At 37.6% G+C, this 26,090-nt stretch overlaps 2 protein-coding genes across 2 annotated transcripts; both read right to left on the bottom strand.

Annotated features, from left to right (window-relative positions):
* Nucleotides 1–278: 278 nt before the first annotated feature.
* On the bottom strand, nucleotides 279–10,511 carry LOC106483246 (fatty acyl-CoA hydrolase precursor, medium chain-like). The gene is made up of 13 exons (XM_013941139.2): nucleotides 10,353–10,511; nucleotides 8,608–8,812; nucleotides 7,623–7,767; nucleotides 6,972–7,105; nucleotides 6,489–6,642; nucleotides 5,489–5,590; nucleotides 4,422–4,526; nucleotides 3,592–3,732; nucleotides 3,420–3,506; nucleotides 2,200–2,347; nucleotides 1,881–2,012; nucleotides 1,471–1,543; nucleotides 279–1,047 (listed from the first exon to the last, which is right to left on the bottom strand). Exons 1-13 carry the CDS (start codon nucleotides 10,423–10,425, stop codon nucleotides 870–872), a joined length of 1,677 nt encoding a protein of 558 aa, XP_013796593.2. The 5' UTR covers nucleotides 10,426–10,511; the 3' UTR covers nucleotides 279–869.
* A 5,452-nt stretch (nucleotides 10,512–15,963) lies between these two features.
* Nucleotides 15,964–25,878, bottom strand: LOC106483256 (fatty acyl-CoA hydrolase precursor, medium chain-like). The gene is made up of 13 exons (XM_067302887.1): nucleotides 25,803–25,878; nucleotides 24,959–25,163; nucleotides 24,386–24,524; nucleotides 23,992–24,125; nucleotides 23,304–23,457; nucleotides 22,954–23,055; nucleotides 21,998–22,096; nucleotides 21,444–21,584; nucleotides 20,020–20,100; nucleotides 18,980–19,127; nucleotides 18,150–18,299; nucleotides 16,663–16,735; nucleotides 15,964–16,499 (listed from the first exon to the last, which is right to left on the bottom strand). Exons 1-13 carry the CDS (start codon nucleotides 25,876–25,878, stop codon nucleotides 16,310–16,312), a joined length of 1,692 nt encoding a protein of 563 aa, XP_067158988.1. The 3' UTR covers nucleotides 15,964–16,309.
* Nucleotides 25,879–26,090: the final 212 nt, after the last annotated feature.

The following is a 26,090-nucleotide window of genomic DNA, read 5'->3' as shown; positions in this document are numbered from 1 at the left end:
TTGTCCCCAGCCTGGTGCCGCCATCATGTACAGATCTGGGCCTTGGAGCCAAAGGTAAGTTACTGGCTTGCACAGCCCAGCGGCTGGGCAGGCCCAGGCGCAGAGGAAGATGCCCTGATGCCAGGGCTGGTCAGTCCCACTCTGTCCAGGCTGTACATGGAAGACAGAGCCCTCACAGTTCCCAGTTTGCACTTTCATGCATTTCTTTGTTGAGACTTTCACAACAACCTCTTGGAATTAGCCTGCATCAGTTAGGTGAAAGAAAAGGAAGTTCCAAAAAAGAAGAGTAACATTTATTTATAACATTTTATAAAACAAGAGAACAGGTAGAGAATCTCCGTCCTAATTTGTGAGATATTGAGGCTGTCTCACAGACATTTTTATCATAGGGCTGAAGATTGCTCTGCTCCCTACAAGCTATTTCCAGTAAAGAAAGTGGAAACAGGCTGCAGAGCTGACAATTGAGGACTCTGTTCTGAAAGAAGAGGGAAATGAATATATGACATATTCTGATATTTATGACATATTCTGCATAGATAATTCCTTATGGATTTCAATGTATTTGCCAATTTTCTTCTTGTTCCCCTTTCTCTCAGGAGAATAATTCAGTTTTGAAATCCACTGGGTAGATACCATGGTCTGTTTGAGTCTGAAAGATTGTGGTTTTTTTCCCACTTCCTTTATTAAATACCAATTTTTAGTCCCATGAACATTCCAAATTTCACTCGATTCTCTCCTGTCAGTGTGATCATGACAACAAATTACATAATAGCAAGTTAGAAACTGATTACTAAATTCTGCATTCTGACAAACTAATTTGGTTTGGCTTTACTTCAGGTTTGAAAAGTAAATCACATCCTCTGCCACTCTTATAAATCTGTGTGTTCTGTTCTTCTTTCTGTCATGGTTTGTTTCATGATCTGCGCCCAAAACTCCATTTTGCGTTCTTTCAATTTCTTTGCTGCCTTTTGCATTAGGTTTATTTCCAGGTATCCTTCATCCAGATCATACTGAGGCCAATCCACCAAGCCTTCTCCATTGGGATTTCTGGAAAGAGCATAATAAGAAGTTAGACTTCCATTTGCCTGTCAATTGTCCTCTGACTGTTCAGGCTCCAACTGTTTCAGAAAACTAACAGGAGCCCAGATTACGTGATTCTAATATCTGAATAGTTAGATGTTTCTATTAAAATGCTCAGCAGTGGAATAGCAAACATTTAATAACTGCCATTAGAGTTTTGGATCTAAAACTCCATTGCAGATGGAGTAATAGAACTTGGATTTTTTTTTTCTTTTTTGGTATGCAGGTTCATTTAAAAGGTTTTTCTTGGAATTGTTAGGAATACAAACAATTTGTTTCAATATTTATCTTAAATTCTGCAGAATTTGTGGAACCACCATATAAGTATGGCTATAGTGTTTCAGGCAGCACAGGCAGAACTTGAGCTGTAATTAGCATTCTGATTCTCACCCATTTCTAGCAAAGTTAGTCCAGTATCTCATAACCGTTCGGCTAAGTTTATTTTCTCCTTCTGTAGCATTTCCTGAAAAGTGGGAGATGAAATTGCAACATTAGAAAATGAGCAATCAAAAACCAGCACTTAAATCAAATCCAGTAAACTATAATCAGTTCTGCTTGTTATTCTGAGCTATGGGAGGTTTACATGAGCAGGCTCTAGGACAGAACTGCAGATGAAGGATTTCATGAAAAGGAATTACTATTAAAAAAAAAAACAGAAAAAGATAGAAAACTGATATTTTGATTCTTATGTTTCTGAAAGCAAATTCTATTCTAAAAGCACTCAAGTAAGTAAAATGACTACTACTACTAAAGATGCCTTCCTTAAAAAAAGAATTCTTTAGCAAGCATAGATACATCACCGGCTAAAAATGGCTTTCCAAAGACAAAGGCAATCTCATCTGCATGGTCTGCTTTTACAAACTCTGGTACAACACTTGTAGCTGAACTTGGTCGATGCTGAAATTCATAAAAGAAGACTGGGTTGCCAGCATCTAAAAGAAAATAAAAGAGTGCTACTTCTACTGCCACCAAAGATGATAAAGTTTCATCAAGAGCTATTTTGGTAAAATGAAAACAAATCCGTTCTTTTGATAATGAGGTTTGATGCATACTGTTCCCAAACACACCCTAGAATGGAATTCTACATTTCCTCAAATACATGCTGAATTATAGACTCACCTCTGTGGTATCTAGCTACTTCAATGGCTGAAAAAACGAACAAAGAGTCTCCTAGTGCATCAAGAAGCCCATCTCGCGCCTGAGCACCGTTCTCTGCATTCCCTATGTATTCCTTGTATACTAGATCAACAACATCAGGAGTAACACCCTAAAATGAACAAAAAAGATATTTCCTATAATGATGATGAATATTAAAAAGAATAGCAGCATTAAACGAATGTGCTGTCTTCATGTCCCTGGCTAAGCCCTGAACACTACCTTCTTTCAGAGAAAATCCCCAGTTGTGCTGGAGTGGGGAAAGAACTCAGAGCTCAGAAGTGGGAGTTACTCAATTACCAGATATAGATATTCTCAGGGAAAGAAATTGGCGACATCACAAAGAATCCCCTCTAATATCTTTAGATATCACTCAGCGATGCTGATGAACAGATATGATAGTCTATCCTCCCTTCTGTGGAAATAACCCTCATAAAAGAAAAGAAATTCTGTTGGATTTCATAAAATTCATTTATTATTATAGATAGCCATAATTTAATCCCTTTTGGAACAAGCCTGGGCTCTACCATCTCAAGTTTATGTGAGATATCTGTGGTTCTGAATGATCTACTGCAAGTATAAGCTATAAGTCCTTAATTCTTATGTTCCGTAAGTCCTTAATTCTTACTTATTATCTGGATTTTTCTATATACAGTAGTTTCAGGACAGCACCCAGGAAGCAGAAAGCTAAGAGCTTTTCTAAATTACAGGAAACAAAATTCAGATGCCTAAGCATAGATTTCTCAGTGCCATTTTAAACATCTCAGGGTATCCTTTCTAGTCTCCAGCTGCTGCTTCAGAAGGGCCTGTGTGTTCCATAGGTCTTGTGTCATACCTGCCAGTACCGTGCGGATGTCTTGGATAACACAGAATATCTAGGTCTCACAAAAAACCTATGTTTAAGTACTGGAATCACTCCTAGATTTTGGCAGAACATCTTTTTATAAAAGATGGAGCATGTAGGAGGAAAACAGCTAATTTAGAGCATATTTTCTATGTTAATTGCTTGCGAGGGGCAATAGGAATTAGAACTGTGTTGGCTGCCCATTTGAGAATTATGGCTCCACAGTAGGAAGCTGTCACACACCACAAAGTTTACCTCCAAAATATACCCCGCCAGGAGTACAAATAACACCAGCCCAGTCAAGAAGCAGCACTGGGTTATTCTGGAAATAGTCTCTTACTGTTAAAAACAATGGTAATGTGCTCTGTAAAACTTGACGTGCAACATCTTTGTCCAGACCTTCTGTGTAATCAGGAAATTTCATTATCTGCATGGTAGAAAGAATATATATGTAATAGGAAGTCTTATATTAACAAAGTTATATATAAATAAAGCCATTATAAGTCTCTTACTGTAGGAATTATCGATCCAAATTCACAGTTATTTACTCCTATTATATATGGAACTTTACTGATCACTTTTTCAGATAGTAATTGCCTGGGACTCTTGGGAAAAAATACACCATCCACAGATGCGCTGATGAACTGGGGATGCTGGAAAAAAAAAAAAAAGGAAGTTTCATTAATACATTAATTTTGCTTCTAGGAAACATTTTCAGACTTTTAATGTAGTTCCAAAGCAAAACAGAGTAAGTGCCAAGTGAAATTATAAGAAGTAACAGTATTCAGGACATCTCTTAAGTTTCCCTGACAGATTGTCTGCATTGGGCAGAAAGTTATGTTAACAATAAAATTATATTTTGAATATTCATGAAATGTAGGTGATGTTGTCCAATTTACATTTCTTCTTCTTTAGTTCAATCCTATTATGGATGTGTGGAGCAATGGGGGAATACTTCTGTGTTGAGACTGCAAAGGAACTGGGAAGTCAGTGTCAGAATGAGAAATTTTGAGCTGGACTTTATACATATGATATTAATTATTTAGGTTCTCCAGGAGAAATTGTGACATTTCATACACTCTTCCTTCCCTGTTAGCGCATGACAGCAAAACAGAAGTAGCTCAAAGCCCATATGGAAAGAGAGGGAAGTAACCTGTTGACATTTTTTAGACAAGGTATGGCATAACTGCAGTGTTGTGAAATCCTGCAAAAGTCAAGAAGAGTAAGATGTTACATTCACTTCAAGTTCTCCTAGTATCGCAACACACAGACAGCATTTATGATAGCTGCTACAATAACATTTGAAGCGTTCCTCAAATGCAAGGAGTAGAATTTCACCCACCATTTTTAGAGTTATTTCTTTCATCTCTTCTTCTGTTTTGTCTTTTAAGCACTGAACCATTGCAGCTGAACTGGATATTTGACAACCAGCTACAGTAGCAATTCTCTGCAATCAATAAAAACATTTCATTTACTGATTATCCATATCCTTATAATTATCCATATAGTTCATGAAGAAGGCTTTTATATGCTACTGGCTCTGAGACTCTAGCAGAGGGAGGGCTAAACTTCTCAGCAAGGACCAGAGCCAGACATGTTCCTACTGCAGAAGCCAGGATAAGAAGCCTTCATAACCCTTCACGTTGTGGGCCAACCAGAAAGACAAGAACATACTCTAAAATGTTCTGGCACAGAACAAGGTATGGCATCCTTGCAAATAATATGCTGGCAGAGAAGGCAGGATGACATATGGGAGTTAGTGAGGCATACTCAGAATACAACCATGTAGATGGTAACAAAGAGCACATTACACCTTAACGATGTGCAGGTTTTTTGGGTGGAATAACATCATTTCTCAGCTGTCATTAGAGTGACAGAGATCATTATAACATTGTCTCTTTTATATCCTGGATTAGCAAATCTAGGTTCCTGGAAGTTGTTTCTTGTAGGTGGAGAAAGCAGGGTTGAAATTAACTCTTCTTTTGTTTATTCAGTCATGAACTGAATTATGAAGAAAATTGAAAATCTTGCTTCTTTGAGCATGACAGGAATCAAACAGGGGGAGGATGAAGAGTATCCAGAGTCTGGCACCATTTTCCAGCCAAAATTCTGAGTTCAGCTTTTCCTGAAGACCATGTAATGAATTTCTTTACATTTGATGCTTTTTCCCTGACTTCTCTCTCTACGTCCTTACTGTTTTGCTTTCTCTCTGGCATATGTGGATATTTGGGTATTTGAAAAGCAAAGCATCATTAAACATGTATTTCTTATCTGCATACAGAAATGCTGTCTCTAATGACTGTGGTTGTGGTTTCACAGGAAAACAATCCAGTTCCACTTTTTGAATAAACAATTTAAAATGTGCAAAACTATCAGGAAAAATATTTAAAAATATCACCAAGTACCCACTTTTGCTAGCTTCTCAGGATGGTCAGTGAACAAAAGCCTGACTGCAGTACCACTCTCTGAGATGGCTTTATGGAACAAGCCCTTCGCCAGAGGAGATAAGACCTGAAAAGCAAGAACAAGCATTACAAGTATGACAAGCACTATGTTCTGACCACTGGCTTAGAATTTCAGTATCAGAAATTGCCTTTTAAGACATTTTGAAAACAAATGTCATGAGACTGTTGTTCTGTAGACTCTGGTCATAGTTCAACTACACAAAGGGCTTTGGCAAAAATATCAGGTTCAAGAGTTCATGCCTGTCCTTTCCCCTCCCATAGCACCCTGCTTCCAAGACTTTATGGAACTACATTGCAAGCAGAATCTGATTGAACATGACTGTGTCCAAGATAGTCTGGCTGTGCTGCAGTAGGGACATAAACAGCTATTTGCCAGAGGGCAGGAGCTTAGCAAAGAGGAATTACTGCTAATGCATGTGTGTCACTGAAACCTCATTTCGTTATGCATCTTCTATCAAATTGTGAGAGTTTGAAGAAGAGCGTCTTAATCTTAAATGTACCTCAAATGTACCTCAATGTGCTCAGTACTAATGTAAAAATTTTACATCATCACTGGGTCACAAAATGCACATCTAGTTCAGATATTATCACAACTATTCACTTAGACTGAGTAACTTTGCATGAGTGACTGTCAACACATAGGAAATGAGCAATAGGGCATCCTCTAAAAGGACTTTTCTCATAAGGATAAATTTTGTGTTTACAGTTCTTGCAAAAAAAACAGAATTCAAACTAGTAGATAAGGAAAAACATTTTCAGTCTGACAGACCATTTTCATCAGTCAGAAGCTGCATTTATATCGCGTAGTCTTATAGACCAAAGTAATGTGTGGTTTATTATAAAACCATCGCTTCTCTCTCCCTGGCTTTTCTTACAGATACTAAAAATGAACATGAATGGTGTTTTTTCAGAGTGATTAAAATTCATGATTTCTGTGAACTTACAAGGGCAGAAACGCTGACTCCTCCTGCAGATTCTCCAGTGATAGTGACACATTTTGGATCTCCTCCAAAATTTATGATGTTTTCCTGAATCCACTGAAGAGCTGCTACTTGATCCAAATAACCCCAGTTACCCCGGGCATGCTCATCACCAGTGCTGCAAAGAAAGAATAGATTTGTTTAAATGCTTGATGTAAGAAAAACAGTGGAGATAAATACAATCTGTGGTATAAGAAATCAGTTGCCAAAGATCCTATCTACACAACTGAACCAGAAATGGCTCAGGAAGGGTTGAGATAAGTCTAGCTATCAAACAAGAACAGATTCTGAATTTGATCTGAGACTCTTAAGTTGTTCCCAAATGTTGCATATGTAATTAAAAAATGTGTAGTTTCTTTGTATAAGGAAGTATTATGCACATCTCTTCGCAAAGGTTTTGAGCACTTAACTTTGGAAATCAGCGAAAACTGAGATAGAGCATCTTACCTAAAATATCCAAGAATACCTAATCTGTACTGAATTGTTACAACTACCACATTGTCAAAGGCTGCTAATGCTGAACCATCATATGATGAAGCTGCTCCAAAAACAAATCCACCTCCGTGGATCCACACAAAGACCTGGAAAGAAAAAACCACAAACAACCCAGTACAGATGAGAGGTCCATGTGATACAAACTAAATATAAAACAAAATAGAATATTTTGTGCTATTTCACTCACAACTCTTTCAGATTGCATTTTGCAAATGGTAGAATTCTTCTGAATATGAGATCTGCAATCTTACAAAACAACATTCATTTTATTAAATATTTGCATTATGCCTATGCCCAATGACTTTTTAGAGATTTTTTTAGAGGAAATCAAACATTACTTATTTAAAATATCAATCAGATTTTACTTGTAAAATAGGATTTTATATATTTTCTAAACCTCAGCAAGTATTTACTGGACCTAAGCATACAACTTGATTAATGTTGGAAAACTGCACCTATAAGTCTGCATATAATACAGGTTGTAGGTTTGCTGTAAAGTTATTTTAATCCTTGGGAAGCATTTAGAAGTTTTAGGCTTAACTTGTTCCACGAAGTCACAAAAGCAATCAATTTTGTCAGAGATTTTATAATGATTTTGCTTACAGGTAGCTTCTCCTGTTTTTCTGTAGAAGCGGGTGTATACACATTTAGGTATAAGCAGTCTTCAGACACTTGGAGAGGAACCTTTTCTTTTCTATTAGTAATAGAGTCTGAAAAAAACTGTCCTTGTACTTTATCCTGTAGACACCTGAATAAATAAAAAAAAATCAAGCAACAGAAATAACTAAAACCTCCAAGCTTCTTCCTCTATAAAGTACAAACCAGTAATCCATCCTTAGTACATTTCCACATGTTGGCAACAGAAAAAATATAATATTTTTTCACTTTTTATATTTTTTCTTCCTTTGACTGCCAGTCAGACATGCCCATGAGATTTGTAGAAAGGAGCCACAGTATAGAGTAGAACAGTGACATGAAGATATAATTCTGCATGTTTCAAGATATTATGGAAATCTACCTGCAAATGGATATGGTCATAAGGGAATTCAGTGAAAATACAATGAATTATTTTGCACCTTACATAGCTTTTTATATTGTACATGTGGATGTTAGGCTTGAGGCACTAATGAAGGGCAGTAACTAAAGTGGAGTAAGATGCTTACAGTATAGACTAGAACTGGTCTCTGTTTCCTAAGTATCCTGTCGAGCAGGTGACTCACTGGGCACTTTATTCTTCCAATACTTTATTCCTGCATTTCTTAGCTCCTTTTTGTTTCTGCTCCAAATTCACAAGGTTCACAAATATTACTAAGTAATGGCTGAATGTCCCCAAAGCACAACATTATTGATCAACTGCTTGTCCTCACTAGTTTATTGCTGACACCCATTAGATAGCACTTTTTAATAAAGAGAGCACCTTATAAAGATATCTTTAAAAATGCATTCATTGTAAAACAATTGCAAGTGATAATGAGATGGCACCATAGAATTTATCATTGTCACTTTTGATTGCCCTGTATATCAGTGTTGTGGAGCTGCATATAGCATAAAATCATCAAAAAAATCAGTAGTTTTGTCATTTTCTTACATTGGTGGGTAGGAAGTGGCATCTCTGACACCTTTCCATGACTCAGGTGGCTGGGGTTCAGAAAACCTCAATGGTCCAACAGGAGGCTTAGCAAAGGGAAGTCCCAAAAAGACATTGACACTCCTCTCAGCTGCATTTACTCTGATTTGGTTCCCTCGGACTCTCCCATATTTGGTCCCCACTTCTGGTTGCTCTGTGTTTTCTCCTGGGGGATGCGTGCACAAAATCATGAGTGGTCCATTTGTAAGCAACTGACACATTTCTAAGAGCTTTAGCTACTTAAATATGCACCTTTTGTTTGCTTAAACAACTCATTTTCATACATAATGCTTCAACAAATACTTGAATCAGTATAACCAACATTATTTCAGCCTTCATTTTGATTGTTTTTGTATGTATTATCTCTTGTATGTATATCATCTATTTTATCTTATTAGCCACATACATTAATAACTGCATATAGATCTTAATCCTTTTGACCTGTCATTATTCAAAACTCCAATAGATTACTCATTAAGAAAAGGCATTTCTTTAGAAAAAGATCTGTGAATACACAAAGTACACTTGGTGACGGGCGAGTGAAGAGTTAACAGGACTGAAGTTTGTCAATTGATATGCAGAAGAACTGATAGCACAAGAGCTGACCTGGGCAAAGCTGTTGAACAGAGGACTTAACAGGACTAAAGAAGTCTACCAACCGATATGCGCAAGGACTGATATGCGCAAGGCTGCGGAATGGCAGCATTAACAAGACTGAAGAGGTCTGCCACCTGGAATCCGCACGGACCCCCGGGGAGGGAAGAAGCAATACGGAGGTGTTGTGGTCTTGCCTCGCTAGCAGGGTCCCCCCAAGCAGACAGACAGACAGTCCTGTGATTGTGAAACTCGCAAAAGTCAGCAAAAGCAGTGTTTGCCCAGAGCCCCAGCCGTATAAAAAGAGACTTGGGAGCTAGGAGAGTTTGAGCAGGGACGGGAACGTGACCCGACCATCCTCTCCGGCTGGACCGTGAGTATCCCCCCCTCCCCTTTTCCTGGGACGCTGGGTTAAGGTAACTCCTCGAGGTTGAGAGCCCTCCCACTAGGAGAGTGAACAAGAAAGCTTTCAAGTAGGGATAAGCAGTCCTTCCAATTAATAACGCAGTAATCGATGGTTTCAGGTTATCCTTTCTAAATTAGTAACTGATGGTTTTGTGTTATCCTTCCTAAATTAGTAATCGCATTATTTTAATGGGTGTTACTAATCCAAGAATTTGTGTGAGGAAATAAACATCTTTTTTATTATTATTATATTACTGTCTCAGTCGTTGCTATCGAACCTTCATAGCATGACAGCGTGACACTTGGGAATCTCGATAGTACAGCCAAAAAAAGCCTTCCAGTACTCCTGAAAATAGCACAGCATATATAAATTATGTTAACATTTAGGTAAGATTCATTTTAAGATCAGTGTGAAAGTTCTCAATACCAAATTAAAAATGTGACATGTTGGTCTTTGCCTCAGCAGAGAGGATTTGGGGGCAGGAATTTGATTTCACTATTGTGAAAAAGGCAAGTAAGGCAAATGTCTGCAAACAGATCACTAAAAAGAAATGAAAAACTATCTGCTATCCAGACTTAGTTTCCGTACAGCAATGTCGAGTGCCCAGGTCCTCCCAACAAGGCTGGAATTCCCTAAAGTGAGCAGGTTGCGCACACATTCTATCTCCTTACAGAAGGCAACAGTGAAAAACATTTTTGAAGCTTACCAGTAGCTACAAGAGCTGTGACCCCAGCGGTGAGAATCAAGGACAGCAGCAGTGTGTTCTTCCCTGTTGCCATCTTGCAAGCTAGTCACAGATTTACCTCCTCAGTTTGTTGCCTTATATACTCAGTGAAGTATAAATGTTACGCAAGGCAAACACTGACCAGGAAAAGCAATACCCAAGCTTTGAGCCAGCACTAGCTGTGAGCAGCCAGAACAACTGTCCAAGACTGTAAGCCACTCCTCCCAGGGAAGTGCAAGGCAGCTCATCTGTATACAAGTCGGGAACTCTCCCTGCCTTGCAGCATGGGCCCCTGAGTCTAATGCTGGCTCTCTACGGCTCCTTCTAAATCTTATTCACACAACCTCAGGCTTTTAAATGCTCTGCATACAGTCTTCCATAACACCTGGGGATTCTTCCTGCTGCTGTAACATGATCATCTTTGACAATTAAGTTAGCAACAATTAAGTTGCTCCCACTACACAGTGAACAGACTATGGAAGAAAACTACTGTGTTATTTTATTACATTTATTTCCTTCATTTCAGTATTAATATCTCAAAGTAAACATCACATAATATAGCCATAAAGAGCAAAATTCAAAATGCTAATCCTGAAAAAAAATTGCCTTTACTGAAATAAAGTTGAAGGATTTTTCATGTCACAAAAGACGGCTATTTTGGGACAAAAGCAATATTAGGAAAATCTTAGCTTTTCCTGCAGGGTGGATATTCCACCTGTCTCTCAGCTTGATGAATCTAGGAATGCTTGATTGGTATCTAATATAAAACAAGAGGTCTGCAACACCGATATTTTCTAAAGAGAGGCTTTCTCGTCTTTTTTAAGTTTGGGAGCACTATTCAAAGATTTGGATGGTAATTACACATTTAAATTCCTCTGAAAAATCAACAGGACTTACAAACTTCTGTGTGGACTCATATCTATCAATCACTGGGGTGTGAGATGAAAAAGAAGAGATATCTGAATAGAAAAGATTATCTGCCTACATAACTAGGTGGTCACGTTTGTTCTGTTTCCCTTTGTAAACTCTGGCCTCTGTCTATGTTTTTGGCAAGGCTCAGTAACTCTTGCCCCAGAAAGTCTCTGTGTTTTGTAATTTTATATCATGAGAATTCTCAGTTGTCAGAGACAGCATTTCTATGGATTATTTTAGTGCCTGCACATTTGTTTTCAGCTAGGTGTGCCCTAAAAACCCACAGTCATGAAACTGGTTCAGCACATATTTTAAGCATGTAATAGTCCTGTGTGCTATGGATGTACTCATGTACTCTGAAAAGATCCTTTACTCCTGCCTTTCCCAAGTACATCTGCACAAGCATGACTTGCAGCTCATGCAAGTAAGTCCAAGCTAGCTTTAAAGTAGACCGCTTATGGAATAAACTGGTGGCAGGTAGCTTCCTATATATATTTTAAGCACATACTGAATATCTAAGTATTCATATTTACTGTGCTTATATGAAGACTTTTGCCCTCTGTACTGAGCTCTGTGCTGCAGCAGCTACACTGTTAACAATGCCAATGCTAGCCAGGTTATCAGCTGTTTCTGAATGCGTGGTTAGTGCCTTGTATGCATTGGCAAATGGAAAAATACCATACACTTGTGCTTCTAAGAAAACAATGTGGACAATAATTTGGTTGCAGAATTTTCATTGGTGTGTAGATGGTCTGAGACTGTTTTTTCTTGTATTGTTTCTGAAGACTGAAATTTATGACATTAATAAACATCAAGAAAATGGGGTTGGGCTTAGTCTGTACTTTTATGAATGTAAAGTCCACACTGTACTGATAGATGTACCTACTGTCAAATGCAATGAATGGAAACAGGTGCCTGGAGTACAAGTAATGGTGTTTAGCTTAAGCAAACTTGTATCTTTATCTATGCGACAAAAGTCTCCTGGAAGCAAAGCGTGGGAGCACTGTGTAGTAGTAATCTCTGCACTCCTGTTTGCCCCTAGGAACTTGATAACAATGAGAAATGGGGAAAAGGAAGGAGGTTTCCAATTATTGGTTTCACTTGTACCGGACCTGACAAAACAAGGTTCCATCTTCATTAATAGATCAGGCTAAACAGATGCAGCATCCAAAGAACATTCCCTGGACACCCTGACACAGTATCTAGTCAACAGTGGTGGACTTGGCAGAAACAGTACATACGGAGTTACTCATTATAAGCTGCTCTTTGACTTCAAAATAATGACCAGAAGAACAAAAAGCATGAAAACAAAATGCCTCCATGTACAGTCAAGTCATCTCCTAGACACCCAACTTATAGCTGTTCTTCAGACTCCAGCAGAAAAGTATAGGAGGAGTTGAACTGAGGTTACTCACTCAAACCGTGGGGCTGGTGGTATTGCTTCCTGAAAAAAAGGCAGTTACTCCACCATTTCCTTATATTCTGCTGAGTCATTTTCCTTCCTCCAAAGCACTCCTGGAAGTTGGAAATCTCAAATGAGGGCTTTTTTGGAACAATGGAAACTGGTTGAAGATGCATGTCTAGAATTATCTCGTGCCAATTACTGTCAATGCTTCAAATTTTGGTATTGTATTGTCTGTCAGCAACAGAACAGGGAGAATGTATTCCTTTGCTGCTTGTGAAAGGCTGGACAGGACAATGTGTGGATGTTAGTTTATGACCAGGATTGGGGGGGGGGGGGGGGGATGTGTGATAGGCTTCATATACCCTCCAGTTTACATAGACCTGGTTGAATACTGTTGCAAATTCTCTCACCATCTCCATTTACCTTGCAGTGCTTTGGTTCTTGGGAAAACTGTTTCTATACTAGATGGAACTATGAGAATCCCTGCTTGTAACTCAACTTCCATCCCAGTGGGCATGCATGAGGTCTAAACTCATTTGTGATTCTCAAACTACAGCAAACCTTTGCTACAAAGCCAAATGCTGTGTTGTCTGCCTGCTGCCCTTTCCTCTTGCTAAAACTAACCTTATTTATCTCTGTCAACAGTTTATTTTCTATCTACTGATCTTTACTGGTTTTCCAAAATCTGTGCTTTCCATTTGGCTTTCCCTTTACTTCCCCTTTTGTTTACTATTCTATTTTCCAAGCCCCACTCTTCAATCTTTGTTCTACCCCTTTCTTCTCTCGGAAGTACGCATCCTGCAAAATGCATCAGCATTATCCCATCCACAGTCCCAGAGATGTACAACTTAAAGGCCAAAGGAAGCAACTATCCTGAAAATATTACCAGGGGAAACTAGTTTCTGCAAACTCTGCTGAGGTCATTTACATAAGATACTAAATAAACAGGATTTTTTTTTCCTTACTGCCTTGCCTGCCAATCCTTTGTATGGTTCTGTATGTGGCAATCCTTGCCCTCATGACATACACTAACCTTGTGGAACCTGGAGACAGTACTACATACCTGACAAGGAAAATCTTGAATCTTGTTTGGCATTTAATTTTAAGAGACAACATTTTGCAGTTTACTCTCAATCTGCCAACAATGTGCAAGTCAGGGACCAAGCCAAAGTAATTTTGCCAAGAGACATTTGTCTCTATACTTTAATGTATTACTACTTTTCTTGATTTCAATAGCTGAAAAAGTAAAGACAAATATCACAGTCATGGGCCTATAATTATGTAAGCGGTCACAGTTATGTTTTGTTTCAAATATGTATGGTAGAAATGTTTAGAAATCTGCATTTAAAACAGGGTTGAGTTGGTTCTTTATTTAGCCTCTGGTGAAGAGTGAGTCAATAAACTAAGGCTGAGGTTGGCCTTGCACAGGAAAACTCACGGAGCAACAACAAACTCCCACTCTTCACTCTTACCTTCACTCTTGCTTCTATACTTGATGGTATCAGGAGCATCATGACTGTTCTCAACTTCCTCTTCACAAATGTGTCAAGGCTAAAGGCAGCAGTCATCTGTAATATCTTCAGACTAGGTATCAAGGAAAATCTGATAATATGCGTTACTAAGCTGAATTTTGAATGTATTTCAATGTACCTGTATTACATCCTGCAGAGAGAAAATAACTAAATAGAATGGCAACCTAAGCTTGTATGGGAAAACACATGTGACAATACATTTGGCATAGTGTCCACTTCTAAAGACAATTCTGCGTGTCATGAATCTTACTCAGAATAATCCCACTATCTCTCTTTCCATGGGAGAGCTAAAAGAAGCAGTTATTGAACCTGAAGTTGGAAATGAGGTTGTACTAGAAAATCACACAGCCATTTATCAAGCATCAGACACACCACGTAAAAGAAACCAAAGCAAGGGATAACAGAATTTCTGCTTCTAAATCCATGAGTGCTCAGGTGAACCCGATTAAACTGGAGTGTATGAAACTCAGTGCTAGATTTTATGAAGCTTAGTGTTTGGACAACTTTAGCACTCTGTCCCTGGGCGTGTGATAATCTCATACCAGGATGTCTCTGGGGAAGCACAGAGTATCAGAGCACTTACTGCTAAACAGACAGGAATAAAATCTTTTGACATGATCCAGTGTGACTTATTTTTAGCACTGTGCCTGTGCATAAGAAGTCAGTTCCACTGCACTTCCCCACATATAACACACATATATTCTGTGCATATATACATACAACATTGCCCGTTTTTCTCTTTTTGATGGATATAGCCATGGAACTGCATGTGCAATGAAAATCTGTCAGACTATTTTGAGATTATAATCTCCTCACAAAATGTGTTAGCTAAAACAAAGGACAAAGGACAGATCTCACTTTACCAAAACAGCAGTTGTGCTAACAGTCTAACCCTACCTCTCCGGTTCTGACTGGCAACAGAATTTGTGCAGAAAGACGCACGAAACTCCACCTTTTTTCCTAGGACAAAATCATTCAGAAAGAAGGAATGGCCAGTTACTTGCTGCAGGACATGATTAGCTGGGAACAACCTTAGTAAATTGTTCCAGAGATAAAGAGGGGAGATTAAAGAAGGATAAAAAAAAAGGGGGGGGGAAACAGATGTGCAGTGCCCTGTAGGATCTATGGAGCTGCATAATGCTGTAAGTGCAAGGTAGCAGTATGGTCAGGAATATGACTGGAATAGCTTGAGTAGCCTAGGGACCAGATGTAGAAAGCAAACAGGACATAGCAGAGAAGTTCTTCACAACATTGAAATAATGCATTCAAGACTTGTTCTTGGCCGTCCAAGTGCATATCAGCTGATAAGGGTATTGGAATAATTCTAGGAAATGACTCTCTCTCCAGTACTAGTAATGAAAGCCTGTGACCCTGTGCAAACAGAGAACCTGGAACTGATGGATGGCCTGGAGAGGCCTCCCGCAATAAAATAAGCACCACAGAAAAGATAGAAAGTGTGGAATTAAAAAGAAAAAAACAAACAAACTGTGGTTAGTAGAGACTGCTTCCCCCTTTTCTAACAGTTGAGAGAAGTCTTAATTTCAGCACTGCGCTTACAGATTAAATATCTGAACAGTCAGAAACATACTGGGCATTGACAATTGTCACTGTTGTAAAACTGACTTATGAAACAGAACATTTTTTAGTTTCAGTTCTTTTCACAAAGTGCATTTCTGTAAGTGAATCAGACCAAAACTTTTGTACCATCACTGATACACTTGAACACCTGGCATCAGAAAGACAGTTTCACTTGCAAATCAGGTCTTTATTGATTTCATTATATTAAAACAATGGTGCTGCTACATTCTGTCTTCAGTCATGGGAAAGAGATAGAAAACCTGAGCAGAAGAGAAATCTGGTAACTATGTTTAATAAATGAGAGTTCTGTTGTGGACATGAACCCAGGAAAAAGTAAAGGATCACAAAATGGAAACAGATCAGTTGAAATCATTATGGTGAATATCTGTAAATGTGACAACTGGAAAGAAAAAGTGAAAGGAAGAGAAACATCATTTTATCCTCAAATATTTTAAGTAATTTCTTTTGCTATCATAACAGTATGCCTATTATGTATATGTTTAGACTGTAAACTATAACTCTGAATTAACCTTCCTGTTTTCTGTTCTTTGATTATTTATCTTTTCAAATACCACCTTTCTCCAGAAGTCCACCTTCTTTTCTTTCAGTTTCCTGGCTTTCTTTTGTTTTAGATTTATCTCTAAGTATTCTTCATTTAGGTTATAAGATGGCCATTCAACCAAACCTTCTCCATTTGGATTTCTGGAAACAACAAGAAAGAGTGAATGCCCTTTTCAATCTGCAGGGAAACTCAATCACAGCAGTTAAGAGTGAATCAACAAAACAGCCACCTCACAATGGAGACAGCACAAACCAGCCAGAGTACTTTTCTAATAATGTGTGTCATGAGTCTCACGATTCTCACCCGTTTCGAGCAAAGTTAGCCCAGTACTTCATCAGAGTTCTACTAAGGTTCTTTTCTTCCTCTGTAACTTCATCTGAAAGATAAAATACAAAATAATTATTATTATTGGTGGCAGAAATCAAAACATTTCTGCTACAGAAGTAGCATTTCACTCTGTGAATATGTTAATCTTCACACAACCTATTGGTTATAACAGAATGATCTCAGCTGAAATAAGTTAGTAACAGTTCTAGTTACAGCATGTTACCTTATTATTTATACATACACCTCAATGTATCAAGAAAAATATTTGCTATTTTAACGTTCTCAAAGTCTAGGAAAATAGAAAAAAAAATGTCTAGTACTCTAGTGTAGGATAAAAATCAAAAGGCACAGATTAATGAATGACTTTACAAGATAGTTGGACTACTCTGAAGTTCACTGGAGTAAAAGAAAATAGTTTCATTTATGTGGGCTTTGAAACAGACTGTGAAATACTGTGATAACCAGAAAAATAAAAGCAGAGGAAAAATGACAAATTCAACTTAAAGTAAGTAGAATTTCTGTGTTTCTTCATCAAAATAAGAACTGCGACAAATTTGTTTCTTGGGAAAGGAAATACTCTATTCCGAGTATTTACGCTTTAGGCATCTGCAATTAAAGTAGAAGTGCTGGATTCATAATATTCCCAAGGATGTGGCTTCTTTTATCTAACCGTTCAATGACTGGCACATTCACTTGGACTGCAGCAAGGTGGGGTTCTACCTGAGGGAACCAAATGCCACACTTCAAAATCCTAAGTGAAAACCCAAACTGACAAGGCAAAGGCAATTTTAGAAGTACATCCTTAATCCTTCCTCGTTGGACCGGTTCCATTTTGAATAAAATGCTTAAATATTAATTGAGCCATGGGAGAAAACAGTCTTTAAACTAACTATTAGATCTTCATACAGAAGATGAAACACTGGAATTTCGTCCTTTTTCTAATTAACACAAGCTGCAACACTATCAGCAAAATAGACAGGGTTCCCCATTCTCTGGAGCCTGATGTCCAGTGGGATTTCCTGAAAAGGAGGAGACATTAGCTTAAATTCCTCAGGCAAAGGAGAGAGCCTAGATTTCCTGTTTCCCAAGTACTCTACTAATCCCCTGCCAGTTTAATTGATCTTTCCCTCAATTTATTTTTCAGACAAAGCTATTCAGCAAATTCATGAACAGTGCTGGAATAATGAAAGTGATGTTTTCTAGCAAATTTTCTATTTGAGAAAATTGTTTACAACATGTAAAACTTACTGCGCTTCAGGAACAGCAAACTGTACATGGTAAAGAATAGTGAAGACAGTAAACTAATGTTAAATAAATACAAACAGGAGAAAGGTTTATACTTTGGTCTCACTTCTCATATATGTACTTTTGGCTCATTAAAATGAAACTTGTACTGCTGAATACAATACTGTCAATGTTATTAGAGTAACTGATAAATGAACACTGAAGATTCCATTCCTTACCACGTAGGCGTATGTCACCTGCCAGATATGGTCCTCCAAAGACAAAGCTAACTTCATCTCCATGATCAGCTTTCACATACTCTGGTTTAGTATCCCAGTATAAAGTAGGCCGATGCTGATATTCAAAGAAGTAGGTTGGAGCTCCAGACTCTGGAAGACATAACATTTGCAGAGTTAGAGATGTATTTATTACATTTGACATCAGCTTCCTAAAATATTACTTTAAATATGTCCAAAGCTTTATAGATGACAGGGCACATTTATTATGTAACAGCATAGTCAAATATGTATTTTTATTTTTAATTTGAAAATAACAACTCACAGTACTAACACAAATCATGAAAGATTCACCCCCGGAAGACTTTACAGAAAACAGAATAAAATCCAATTATCTTTCAATTCTGGGTGTTTTGGCATGGTTGGTCTACACTTAAATATGAGAAGATCTCCAGACTACAGAGCTGCTGACCTCCCAAGTACCAGTGGATCAAAGGACAAATTCCAGGTTACTTTAATACGTTTTAATTCTTAACCCTGTATACTTCATGTAGGAAGTATTTATCTATGTTATCGTGCCGCACTCTGGATATAGTCTGACTATCAGTACAAGTGCAAGACACTAGTACAAAGGTAAAGGAATATACACACTTGCCTGACACAGTCCTGCAGACCTAATCACTTTTCACCTTAAGTTCCCAGTTGGAAACTGGGAGAAGGGCTGCCTACACATGGCAGGATTTTTCATCTAAACCATTTGATCCAGCACGTAGTATGAGGTTTGAAGGTCCTATTTTGAGATTTTTTTTAAAAGCTAGTGTTCATTAGCTCACCCCTGTGATAATTCAATGTTTTAATGGATGGCATAACAATTGCTGCATCGCCCAGCAAGTCCAAAAATCGGTCCCCTAACTCAGCAGGATCATCTGTGTCTCCTAGATACTCATCCATTATCACAGACAGAAGCTCTGATGATACACCCTATGAGAAAAAGGGAAAAGAAGAAACAAACAGAAAAATTAGCATTCTTTGAATTAGTAGCTAAAAATATCACCTTTGAAACTTCAGAGATTCTGCAACAGCGCAAAGATACAGAGTAGTGTCCATGTTGATGGGAAATCATGATGGCAAATAAAAATTGTTCATATTTTTTTTGGGGGGGGGGAATCACCCCAAATGTACGTGAGATTTATATGGGTTAAAACTCTACAGGAACCAATGAAGTTCCAGCAGCTTCTCCTGACAATGACTTTGGCATCTGTTTTCTCAGGGAGAAGGAGATTGGAATAATGAAAGTAGAAGTTCCGAGTCCTTGAAAGATTTGTTGACTATGAGAATACAGGGCAAGACCAATCGGATCCCCAAACTGATCTCATCCTCTTGGTGTTGGAATTTACTGCTTAAAAAAAAGGTACATTTCAAAAATGTAAAGTATTTTCAATAACTACTTGAAAAAGCCACATTAATTCAATGTAAACATATTGAAAAACACTGCCTTGAAACCCATCAGCCAAGAGATTAGCTATTAGATATGGTCCTAGAGACTAGCCATTAGATACCATAAGATTAGGGGCACGACTACAGTAATTCTACATATAAATGTGTAATATAAAAATGTTGGTTCAGAGGTCTAGAAAGAAAAGATTATTTCCCGAAATCTAGACTTCACGCAATCCTATTTCTATGCAACTCCACACACTCACTGTAGTTCTGTCAACTTTGCTGGGACTGTCCCCAAAGCATATCGTGACTTTGAAGCATAGTAGCACTATGACTCAAGCAGGAAATTAGAGAATATCAAATTTTGCAGATTTGGTATACTCTTTAAAAAGAGATTTCACATCCGAAATGAAATTATACCAACAGTTCTTACCATCATTGGACGCAGAATTTCTAAAGTTGATGCGATTGATTTTTTATCTCCCACTTCCTTCAAACCTGGTATTGTTGACGTCTGCACAGAAAACAAGAATGTTATTAGGCCCCTGCAACTCCTCCAGTATTTTTAATATTGGAACTACTTTATATCACTTCATTCTTACTACTAGTATTTATTTATGAAGCATCATATCCTATGCAGAAATGTAGTACAATGCAGCAGCTATACTGAAGAACCTGTGTTTACTGTAGTAAATGTTTACTTAGTGAAGGTTTTCTATATAAACCACTCATGCTAAGTGATTCATCCTTAAAACAATGTACATTTCTAAGAAACTTAAGAGACTACAAAGCACTAGGGCAGAGCTGAAGTGAAAAGCTTCAGTAAAAGCCTTATTTTCCTTCTTACAGGAAATCTTAAAAGTCACTGGCAGCCTTGCAGCATCTCAGCCTCTAGTTGAGGTGCTCGAATCCTTTAAATGCAGAGTAAGGCAAAGTTCCTCTGCTTTTCAGTTATTACACAAAATGACTCTTCTACGTGCATAATAAATTAGAACAGATTCACTGAACATTTTTCTTCTTGGCCTGAGTACTACCATACTCCCAGAGACACGCTTGTTACTTACGAAGATTTAGAGCAAATGAATGAAGAGTATTACATAGCTGAGCATAAACACTTAAGAAATGAAGAAAAGAGGACAAGAAAGGGACAGGACACAAATCCCCTCTCTACAGTTTTGCGCGCTATATAGTAACTGATCCCTTTTTGGAGTTACCTGTGGAATTCCCATGGGAAAGGGAAAACCTGTGCACTGAGAATGGGTGGTACATGCACATTTTCCACATAATCTGTCCCCACCCGAGATCTTCAAATAATAGATCTTTTTACATGATAACAAGGAACATGGGGAAATGATAGAACCAGCAGTCAAAGTTCATAATAGAATAAGTGGCAAACTACTTAAGATGATTAATGTAGCATTTTTAGGTGTTCCAAGTATCAGTCCTGAACACTGCATGTGTAACATCTGTTTGTTTTGTGGGGATGGATTGTTTTAGTTTTCTTTTGAGTAATAAGCTCTTGACAGTTGTGTTGTTCATCCCCTCACTGCTTGGATGAGAAATTAAAATTTTAGGAAGAGAAAATACTGCATAAAATTGATGTTCCAGGGACATCCATGTAGTTTGACTTGCAGGATGGAACCTGTCTCAGTTTTCTGAGCAACAGAAAATTGTTCTGGGCCATTATAGACTCATAATGCAAGTAAAGTTTACCTTGTATATGTTTCCACCAACGCAAAGCCTTTTGGCCATTCTTAAAAGATGTCCTACCAGCAAATACCTCACCTACTCTTCTCAGAGATGCCTGAATCAGTTAATGCACACATTCAAAAAAGTGAAGAATAGCCATTAAATTACAGATCGAATATTCCAGCCAAATTCATTGTTGGTGACTCCTATCATAAATGGGACTGCATTAAATTCTTTTCCAGTCACTATCTCTTCAGGTGACTTATGAAGAAATACTCCATCCACAACTAAGGGTAGAAATTGGATTTCCTGAAAGATGGGGGGGAAAAAAAAAATCGTTAATAGTATTTTTCTTTTTCTTTCAAATCATGTAACAGAATGTCTATGTTGAATGGTCTAAGTGCGAAAAAGGGCTATAAGAAATCAAGGTATATAAAAATCTACAACTACTGTAATAGTTTTGCACAAGACTATCAAATACTAGCCTGGTTGAGGCATGCTATGGAGTAATTTAATGGTTTCTGGACTCTGTGCTGCTTCTAACTGACATTATAGCATATGTATGCTTGAGTCTTGCTCAAAACTTTACACATGCTGTGACACTTTGTTAAAATTCTAAATCAACTTTGCAACAGGTCAACTAGGAACTCTGGTCAGAGGCTGAGCTGAAGCTTTGCAAGTATGTCATTAAAAAGTCTGTAGTTAAGTAAAGTTTCACCTACCGTACTTTTAAAGACTATATCCTTTGCTTCCTGGTTCCTTAAGCAATTTATTACTGCGAGTGAAGTGTCTGCCTCACACTTAAATATACTTGCGATTTTCTGAAAATTATTAACAAAGATATGAACTGTCAGCTATGAGGTAGTCTTTAAGGAAATTATATACAGAAAATTATTATAAACAGTATTGTTAACAGTTTTATATAAGGGCTGATTCAGGTTAACTTGATAGGTCTTCAGGTATTTTATTTTACTATAAATACTGTAGTTAGATCATGAAGTCCAACCATCCTTGTGTACTTCTCTTTCTTGCTATACTGCCATTAACTTTCCTGCAACAAACCTTGCTGTAGAAATAATACAAGGTTGTAAAATAAATCAGGTAAGGCAAGAAAATTCAGAGAATCATCTTATGCGAGATTCACATTATTAGCTTGCTGTTTCAGGAAGAGAAATGAAAAGGTACTTATAGAGAGGAATTTAATTTCAAAGCTTTTCTTTTAAAATTTAATAATTTCAAACAAAGATCCTCCATAAAAGCCTATGGCTGAATAAAAACCGAAAGCCTCTTCTGGATTCTAGCTAAGCATTCATAGCAATTTCCAAAATAAATTCCATAGTTACTGCATAAGTGACAGTGTGCACAGAAATGGACATATGCCTAGATGGGCATGCATGTATTTGCAGATACTCAATTCCTCCCACAAACGTTATAATCACATAACTGAACAACCTATTCCTAACACCAAAAGAGCATGGTAAGACTGAAAACAGAGTATTTAAATGAAACACTTACAGTGCTAGTCTATATATCCATACATCTGCCTTGAGAATTCTTACTAGCTTTATTGCCTAATATGCAATAAGATTTTCCTCTTTTCTCTTTTAACCAAAGTATCAGATAAAAGAAATATCCTATTTTAGGTTATAGAGAATTCAAAATGCAAAAATGAGCCTACCTTGAGATCTGCTGAAAGAAGTAAATCTTTATCAGGGGCAAATATAATTCCACTCTCTGATATTGCCTTATGAAATAGACCCTTAGACAAAGGAGATAAAACCTGCCAAAAAGGGAAGAACAGAATGTACTTATTGTACACTAAGGTCCTTATCTCATAACTTCATATCCAACTAGACTTCTGGATTCAGTGGGGAAATACACATTTTTATGTGCTTACAGAAATGTCCAGACTTGGCACAATGTACCATTACTTTTAAAAATCAAGTTAAGCATTAAGTATTACATTAATTGAGCTGCTTTTTAAGATTTTTAAGACTTCACTTTTTAGTATATTTATTCCATGCCTACATGTGCAGAAACACAGCAAGATCCTGCTGATACACCAAAGAGTGTGACAGATCCTGGATCTCCACCAAAATACTGGATATTTTCTTGGATCCACCGAAGAGCTGCTACTTGATCCAAAAATGCCCAGTTCCCACGAGCATGTTCATCACCAGTACTGAAAATGAAGCAACATAAGCCAAATTTTCAGGAAGATCATTAGTTCTTCTTAATACCAGAATAATATAAACCCCACCACTTTATGGTTTGTGCCAACAGACATATCCAGCCAAAGAAAGATGTGTATAACCTGTCACCCTAAAGCCTTTCAGAGTCAGATCTAAGCCCCACTGACTTATTGGTCTCCACTGTTTGTTCATCCATACATAGATGGATTCCTAGCCTCATATTATATGAATTTTTGCTTTACACACCAGTGAACAAAGGAGATGGCAAGAAGGAACACCCTACATAGACCCAGACAAGCCCAATGATTTAATAGCAGGTTGTAATCAAATGCAAATGCAAACCGTAGAATTTCAGGACCTGACTCTCAATGTCCTCATGTCCCAGTGTCAGAGAACTACATAGATTTAGATCACTGTACCAGCGGGAAGCCAGTGTAGAAGTTCAGTTGATTTAAAAAACAAAACTATCCATGTTTTAAACAAGATATGAAATATTTAGTAAGAAGTTAAATAGGTCACCTTACCTGAAGAATCCAAGAAGTCCAAGTCTGTACTGAATTATTACTACCACAATATTCTCATAGGCTGCAAGTGCAGAACCATCATACCTAGAAGCACCACCAAATATAAAATTGCCACCATGGATCCACACCATTACCTTGAAGAAAAGAAGGTGAGACTTACTTTTATATATCACTTTGTGGATTTCATTTGAAAATGAAAGACAACTTCAGAGAATTAGGAACTCCAAATCACTGAAATTCAACGGGAGCCGAATTTTAAGCCAGTGGACTTTGAATTTCACATAACAATACTGTTTTTGCTAATGCAGCATCATATTTTCAAAAGTAATCAAGTGATTTAGGAGCTAGATGCAACGTCGTACCACTCTGAAGTTTGTACAATAGATTTCCTTACAGGTAACTTGTCCTTCTTGTCTGAACCAGCAGGGCTGTAAACATTCAAATACAAACAATCTTCAGAAGTTTGGAATGGAGGGTGTTTTTCTTTCCATTTTTTTTCAACATTTTTCAGTATGGTCAGATCTTGAGGACATCTTCACAAATGAAATGAAATGCAACTATTAGTAACACAACTGCAATGACAACAATGTAACAGCAATAGAGGAGAAAAAAGAAAAAAAAAACTTTCATCCCACAGATGTATTCCCATGCAGTCCTCAGACTGAGTTGTTTATACACAGTTAGAAGAGCCAATTGTAAAAGCACAGCTTTGTATTTGTATGTTTAAGGGTGAATTATTTCAACACAGTATAATGAGAAAACTTGATTTCCAAAGAAAAAAATTTCCTAGGAATTCCTCGCATTTCCTAGTCTCACAGTTCTTATGGAATATTTCAGTACAGTTAGTGCACTCACTACCGGTCCATCCAAGCTCCTTACTAAAAATCAGACCTCTATACACTGATAAATACGACAAACTAACAAACAAGACCAAGTCCACTATACAAGTGAACCAAGTAGCTCTCACAGCGGTGGATAGGAAGTTGCATCTCTCAGATCATTCCAGGCTTCAGGTGGTTCAGGTGGGGAAAACCTCAAGGATCCAACAGGTGCTTTTGCAAAAGGAATTCCAAGGAAAACATTTACAAGTCTGTCTGTTCCCTTCACATTTGCTTGCTTCCCTTTGAGCCGTCCAAGCGCAATTGTCACTTCTGGCTGAGCACCCTTCTGTCCTAAGCAACAGATAAGTCAAAAGAATTAACGTGTATCTTCACAAATATCAGACAGGCTTTTTTAGCAAAGTATTTTTTGCTGACTTTTATTTAGAAGATTTCAGCTTGTTCTTTTCAATTTTGTTCAAACAGTTTTCATTTTACAATTGTATAGTGACAGATTCCCCCTGCCAAACACTCCCACAGCTGCCTCTGCCAATGACAACTGGAGATAGGTAATACCATGGTTTACTCACTGTGCAAGATCACAAAGTTTAAAAACAAATTTCCGAGCAAACAGAAACTGTCAAAATCATTAACATTTTCTAAATTTATCATCCAACAAGATATTCAATTCAGAATTCAGAATTTTTCATTCAGAATGAATTCAGATGTGTTCAGAAATGTTCAGAATGTTTTGATTTTTACATTTTAAGAAACAAAACCTTTCATTAGTTTCCCAATAGGTTTATCTTCAGGAATGGTTTCATCTCACAAAAACAGTCATTTTTACATCAAGCTTATTAGGATACTTATAAAGATATAGGTATCTAATATGCTAACACAAATGTAAGAGATGTACTGCCTTTGAAAACTATTACCCTGCAACTTCTTAGTGCAGTTACTTCCTCATCATTGACAACAGATTCTACATCTCACCTTCTGTTCCACAAATGCTGAATGCTATACTACAGATCAGGGTACAAAGCAAAGGAAGATGGCTCTCAGGAGCCATTTTTTCCCTGTTTGAATTCCAGAATATTTTCTGTTTTCATGCAGAAGAAACAGGTGCAAAGGTCCCTCCCTGCTCATGGAACTCTGGGTAGGGAATGTGGTTAAATTCCCCTTTGAACATACACTACATTATGCACTTTCAGAGCTGTACTTGATTCAGAGTGTAAACACAATCCCTCAGTGGAAGGTACCTAATCATTTCCTTATACTGAG

Source organism: Apteryx mantelli, chromosome 10 (genome assembly GCF_036417845.1).
Source record: "Apteryx mantelli isolate bAptMan1 chromosome 10, bAptMan1.hap1, whole genome shotgun sequence".
Classification (NCBI taxonomy): Eukaryota; Metazoa; Chordata; class Aves; order Apterygiformes; family Apterygidae; genus Apteryx; species Apteryx mantelli.
Note: the sequence above shows the minus strand (reverse complement) of the source record. Positions and strands in the feature narration are given on the sequence as shown.

Bases quoted from the DNA above. Each gene is read 5' to 3' on its own strand.
- LOC106483246 (XM_013941139.2), bottom strand. From the start codon at position 10,425: ATGGCAACAGGGAAGAACACACTGCTGCTGTCCTTGATTCTCACCGCT. The intron at 3,507-3,591 runs GTAAGAGACTTA...TCTACCATGCAG, and splicing joins TTGGATCGATAATTCCTACA to ATAATGAAATTTCCTGATTA. The intron at 1,544-1,880 runs GTGATGTATCTA...CCCACTTTTCAG, and splicing joins TGGAAAGCCATTTTTAGCCG to GAAATGCTACAGAAGGAGAA.
- LOC106483256 (XM_067302887.1), bottom strand. From the start codon at position 25,878: ATGGCTCCTGAGAGCCATCTTCCTTTGCTTTGTACCCTGATCTGTAGT. The intron at 24,525-24,958 runs GTGAGAGCTACT...TCATTTGTGAAG, and splicing joins GCAACTTCCTATCCACCGCT to ATGTCCTCAAGATCTGACCA. The intron at 20,101-21,443 runs GTAATTTAATGG...TTTTCTGTGCAG, and splicing joins TTGGCTGGAATATTCGATCT to ACGTCAACAATACCAGGTTT.